Source organism: Eufriesea mexicana, unplaced genomic scaffold (genome assembly GCF_001483705.2).
Source record: "Eufriesea mexicana isolate 0111107269 unplaced genomic scaffold, ASM148370v2 scaffold1387, whole genome shotgun sequence".
Lineage (NCBI taxonomy): Eukaryota > Metazoa > Arthropoda > Insecta > Hymenoptera > Apidae > Eufriesea > Eufriesea mexicana.
In genome coordinates, this window is record NW_016909492.1 from 742031 (window position 1) to 748522 (window position 6492).

General features: G+C 29.3%; 1 protein-coding gene across 1 annotated transcript; it reads left to right on the plus strand.

The window, feature by feature from the left end:
• Positions 1 to 322: 322 nt before the first annotated feature.
• Positions 323 to 2598, plus strand: CAHbeta (carbonic anhydrase beta). The gene is made up of 5 exons (XM_017900983.1): positions 323 to 473; positions 1143 to 1227; positions 1513 to 1700; positions 1777 to 1968; positions 2153 to 2598. Exons 1-5 carry the CDS (start codon positions 381 to 383, stop codon positions 2360 to 2362), a joined length of 768 nt encoding a protein of 255 aa, XP_017756472.1. The 5' UTR covers positions 323 to 380; the 3' UTR covers positions 2363 to 2598.
• The last annotated feature ends 3894 nt before the right edge of the window (positions 2599 to 6492 follow it).

Sequence of the window (6492 nt, forward strand, 5' to 3'; positions counted from 1 at the left end):
TGTATTTTTCAATTTAAATAATGATAGTATTAAATTATATGTTATATTTTGTATAAAATTTTGATTGGTATCTTTTGACAAACATAAAAAACCAATATTAAACTTGTATGAGTTTATTTACAGCTGTATTTATGAAGAAACAATAAAAGAAACATGGAATAATAAAAGCTTGCGCTTTTACATGTATTATTAAACTGTATTTTTAAATTGCATAAATAAATAAAGTCATTAAATTAGATATAATTTTGATATTCTATTTGACTCAATTGTTGATTTCGAGATATATTTAAAATTGCCGCCATTTATTCAGCAATGGTGAATTCGTGTGTTGTCATCATTTTGGACTGATATAACGTAGTAAAGTGTCTATAGAGCTTACTATGGATAGAATAATTAAAGGAATAATGAAATATAGAAATTGCCATAGGGAAGGAATGGTGAAACAGTTTCAAAAAGTTCGAGATCATCCTGAAGTACGTTAACATTCTTTTGTCTAATCAGTGTCGATAGTTTATAAATGTGGTTTTTTGTGGTGTTTCATGTTTCATAGCACATTAATAGTTTAATTAAAGAAACATAATAATAATTATTTTTGACATTTATAGTAAAACAAAATAAAATAAAATAAATACTTATTTGTTTCATGGTTTTTTCTACTATTTGTTAAAGAGCAAGTTTCTTTGAACTATGCTCTTATATTACATATATATGTACATACATTATATGTCCTTGAAAAAGGTCATTCAAAAGGGAAATAAACATACGCATGTGTTCGAAATTTTATCTTGTACAAGCACGTGTTAGAAGTTACTTTAATCATGTGACCTACAAAGATTAATTTAATAGTACATTAAATATTTATCAAGTTAAAATATTAAAACATAAATATTTAAAATATGTTTTGTTATTGATATTTGCTCTTGTGTGAAATATTTATTGCATTTGTTCCTGTTTAAATTGTATCATGCATGCAAATAATATATATATGTATACACAATAATTCAATCCAAAAATAGCACTCATATCATTTGCACCAAAAGTATAAATAATATACTGCAGTTTATACAAATTACATTACTAATGTAAGGTGCAATATTAACACTTACTGCCGTAATTGATTTTTGTCGTTACTCTTATCACAGCCAAAGGCAGTATTCTTTACCTGCATGGACTCACGGATGATCCCAACTAGATTTACGGAAACAAACGTTGGGGACATGTTTGTCGGTACGAGATCTCACGATGCATTATAATATACTCAAATATGAAACTTGTTTTGTCTTTTATTTACAGTTGTATATTGCAGTTTAATATAATTAAACAATATTGTGGTTGTTGGAATGTTTGTTAAAACATATTCTATTTTTTAAATAAATATCCTGTTGGTAATATATTCTGTTAAACATCGAATGATCAGGAAAATAAATATTCGATTTGAAAATGACCAAATCGAAGTTAATTATAATTTCTACTAGATAATATTATTTTTATCACAAATTTCGTATTTTTCAGTAAGAAATGCTGGTAACCTTATTCCCCATTCTCAGCATTTTGTGGACGAATTAACAATGTGCGAACCAGCGGCCTTAGAACTTGGTTGTGTAATAAATGACATAAGACACATAATAGTTTGTGGCCATAGTGACTGTAAAGCTATGAATTTGTTATACGCTTTGCGAGACGAAGAATTCGCATCAAAAGTATGTATTTAATTACTTTTATAATTTTTATTTTACGAGTCTATTTTATAAATTTATAATAATGTCTATTTTTTAGGCGAATAGAAGGATATCACCATTAAGAGCATGGTTGTGTGCACATGCTAGTAGCAGTTTAGCAAAGTTTCAACAGCTTGAAATCACTGGCTTCCGTGAACCGATACTTTTTCAAGCTGAAACGCCATTACGAAAGTTCGTGGCTTATATAGACCCTGAAAATAAATTTGCCATAGAGGACAAATTATCTCAAGTTAGTATAAATACAGATTAATTACATTTTAATCTGATATAATCACCTAATTTTTATTATTAAATCGAGTCGTTTTCATGTACTCGATTATAATCACTTCGACAATCGCTAATTGCAAAATTATTTATTGAAAGAAACTGCAATTTACAGTGTATAATATATTTTAATATAATTCTAATTTCAGATAAATACCCTACAACAACTACAAAACATAGCTTCCTACGGATTTTTAAAAAAACGACTTGAAAGGCACGATTTGCACATTCATGCGCTATGGTTCGATATATATACTGGTGATATTTATTATTTTAGCAGGGCAAATAAAAGGTTCATGGAAATAAACGAAGTGACTGAAACACTTTTACTTGCGGAAGTTACAAAATATTATTCTTAAGTTGCTTGATGGTAAAAGAGTATCGTTTATATAGGTAGGATATTTTTTACGGTTGAGACTGAATAACTTCAATTTGTTGAATCTTTTAAGAACGTTCAAATGTGGAGTGGCTGCGACTTAGATACTCGTTCAATTGAAGACCATGTAATGTACCTGGATGTGAAAGTAGTGAATTCTCTTCCCTCTTTTTTATTAAGATTCATATTACAAACTTGTTTGCACAAAATAGACCGTTGTGATACTGTTAGAGGTATTTATAATAAGAATATTTAATATAAATTTATTTCTAATAATGTGCCATGTACAGTAAGATATTTTACTGTATATTATTATACGCATACGGGCTTTTATATAGTCTATATTCATGACATTAAGGTACAAAGAAAAAATTATTTTTTTCTGAATAGGATATACTCTACTAAAATTGTTAGAATATTGAAAGAAACATTATTTTTGGAATTATGTAAATGGTATGATATTTTATGTATTGTTATACAATATATACAAAGTTTATATCCGTAATATAATTATAATGATTTACATAATTGTACATACTTTTACATATAATTTATATAACTGTGTACATTTACTGTGATAAAGATACAAAATATATTTGTTGTTTTTGAAATCTTCGGTTTGATTCATTTAACGATCCATTTGGTTTCCCACCGATTTGGTTCAATATACATTGCGCCTGAATCCCGTAAAATTGAAGTCGAGGAATAAGAGTTGGAGGACGTACCGTAACTGACGGATGGACGGTTTCGTGGCCAGGCGAACTAGAGCATGCCACTCCCGAAAGAGAAAGCAAAACAACGAACCAAGGTGTAGAATTAGGATGATGATAAGTACGGTATCAGAGGTTCGGAGTCGATCTATCGATGCAATGTATAACAGATATTCGCACCTATCATAAATATGAAAAAAATGTAATTTTAATTTTTCTGTAAGAATTATTTACTTAAAAATTATTTATATATTAAAAATAGTAATATAACGTATTTAATTTGATTTTCTTCTAATTAAATTGTAAGGTAAATTGAACAAATTTTACTACAGTTTTCTTATAATTATTTTAAAATTAATGATTTCATTTGTTTACATAACTTTCACCAGTTTCAGCTAATTCCCAAGTAACAAATATTTAAAAATTACTGTACATATGAAAAATAAAAGTCAGTATGCTGCAACAATTCAATAACTCAACCGCTTTTAAAATTATTTCATAGTTATATAATTTACACAATTAAAAAATAATCATGTATTTCTGTTTTAAACACATCTAGTGCATTATTTAAGCCACAACGAGTAGTGCAAGAGTTAAAATTTAAATAATTTATCAATTATTTTTAAATTTCTTTCAATAAAAGTGAACTATCTAATTGTTTTACATTGCAGTGCAAGTATTAAAGAACTTGGACGTGCACAAAAATCTCATGACTCGTCAGAAGTAAGTATGTCTTTTACTCGTTTATGAGCAACTGTGAACAGATCGTAGTTGCGGGACAAGACACTCACACATTCTAGAAGCTCGTGGCCAGACGCGAAAAATGATTCGAGCGGCTCGCGCTTTTCAGCGTCTTTTGCGGTAAAAGTGAAGAGGATTCGCTACTCTGTCTAGGCGAATCCTCGAGTTAGGCCGGTTAGGCTGGTCTACGGACTGTGACGAGCTCCGACATGGTTGCCGCGAACCGGAAGGTGGGAGATCAAAGAATCTCCTCAGTCCCAGGAGACGATACGTGCGTTCTTCTTCTGCTTCTCCCTCTTCTGTTTCTTCTCCTTTTTCCTTCCGAGATCTCGCACCCCACGAATCGCGCTGGCACACTGGCCTGGATCGTTCTGGGGTATCTATCACGGTGGAAGTGTGCGCTGTAAATATAACACACGTTATACGTTAAAAAGTAAAATCATGTCATCTTTTATCTTCCGACGTAAGCGAGATTCAGAGCAGAACATTTTTAGGAAGCGAAGACTACTGTATGTTTGGAATATGTGATCAGATCTGCTTTGTCGATATCAATTTCTTGTAACTGGATTAAATGTATTTTCAGGTGATGGATGACCTGTTATGTTTGGATCGATTACTATATGTATAACGAAGCAAAATATATTGTAAACATCTTTTATATGTGATAGAAGAAAAGTGGGTCACAATTTATTTCATTTATTTACATATTTATCAATTGGGTTGAAATTTATTAAATTATTTAAAAATGATATCAAGATGAAACGCAGAGTGTAATTAAAAAATATGTCTTGATAGACAATGTAGGTAGTATATGTATATGTACATATATAGGTATTGAGGCAAATATAGGTATTCATATTTATATATTGCTTTTACTTTAATGATATTTTTATTAACTTATTTCACGTGTTTTTATTCTTTTGAAGTTATTTATACTCAAATTAAAATTGGAATATGAAACCACAGTATACAGTATGGTATATAAAATATGCTTACATTAAAAATATCTGTGTATAATTTTGTTTAAAAATAAAAAAATCCTTTCTATTTATCTTTTTAAACTTTATTTGATTTTCATTAAGTTAACAGACGAATATAAATTATTTAGATTAGACATACAATATTATAACATATATTTCAATGCAATATGTCTTACTTTCTAATTTCATTTTCTTAATTGTTACACTAGTTATTAAAATTATTTACTTTACTAACAATCTTACCTAATGTGATTCTAATTGATTGTATTCCAAATGTACCATATTATATTAGAAATAATCATGTATCTATTTTGATTGCTACAATTAACAATGATCCTAAGAAAAAATTGGATGACAAATGAATTAATACTAAAGCAATAATATTAAAAATGAATTCATTTCTATCAATCATTGAAAAACATTTAACATCAGAACTATCAGCCTCAATGTGTATCTAAATAAAGTTTATACAGTTAATAATAATTAAAGTGACCTGATGAAAATAAATAGGTAAAAGTAATTGCGTGCTTTCATTAACTGCAAAAGCAAGAAATCTGAAAGCAGTAATTTCGATTGCTTTAGTAGTGTTAATATTAATTAATTATGCAGTATTTAATAGTAGTATAGAGTAGAATATTAAAAGCCAAACCATTCATTTCTTTCTTCTTCTCGTTTCGACATAGTTGTAGCTATTTTCCCAAACGCCTATCGAGCTCCCACAGGCGGGTTCACAAAAAGCGTTTTAAAGCGTGCACACCACCGAGCTTCCGTGAAGGGTGTCACCTTTAAATTAGACTCGGTTACGAAATTCAGGTGCACGGTAGTCTCGTAGTTCGCTTACCTGATCGAACAATATTGTTTACTGCCACTGCACTACCGGACAATTTGCGTAGTTTTGTGGCCAGGGGCCGAATTGAGGAGTCTAGCAGAGCCACGGGGGGTGCTCCTCGGGCGAACCAGGAAGTCAAAAAGAAGCGATTGACGGCCTTTCAACCCTCTGTTCACCACAATTCTTCGACGTGCCGCTTCCGTGTCCGCCTTAAGCCTTTGTTCCGTAAATGGCGGAACGAGTTTCACCGAAATATCGCTTCATAGACATCCCCTTTACGAAGATTCAGCGATATTCGAGAGACGCTTCCGTGACTTAATTTACGCATTCTTCAATCACTACGAACACAAATATTTTTATGAGTACGCGTCAAGAAAAAATTTGTTTTATCAACGTGTATAATTTAAAAAAAAAATATTTTTATTATTTTATAAAAAGTATACGCTAATTTTATTATTTATAAAAAATTGTATTATTACATATCATTATAGATTATTCATTAAATTTGTAATTGATATCTATTTGATATGTATATCTAAACAATAGTTTACAAATATTAATACATTTAGAATATATCAAAGTATGCAAATAAAGTAATATGAAATGAGAAGATATATATGAATTGAGCAATGGGTATATGTTCAAAATATATTATAATAATGGAAATTGTATTATTTAGATATTATTATTATATTATAAATTTAAGTTGCAATAAATTATAAACATTTTTGACACTAAAACTAATTTATAATTTTGTATGTATTTATAGATTAACATAAATACTATAATAGAGATGTATTTATTAGATATTAAATTTGCTTTAATGTTTATAAATTATCTCTTCTAATTTCAT

What these genes read in the sequence shown, in the direction of transcription:
- CAHbeta (XM_017900983.1), top strand. Translation starts at nt 381, where the DNA reads ATGGATAGAATAATTAAAGGAATAATGAAATATAGAAATTGCCATAGG. An exon ending in CGTTGGGGACATGTTTGTCG is followed by an intron (nt 1,228 to 1,512) that starts GTACGAGATCTC and finishes CGTATTTTTCAG; the next exon opens with TAAGAAATGCTGGTAACCTT. An exon ending in ACGAAGAATTCGCATCAAAA is followed by an intron (nt 1,701 to 1,776) that starts GTATGTATTTAA and finishes TCTATTTTTTAG; the next exon opens with GCGAATAGAAGGATATCACC.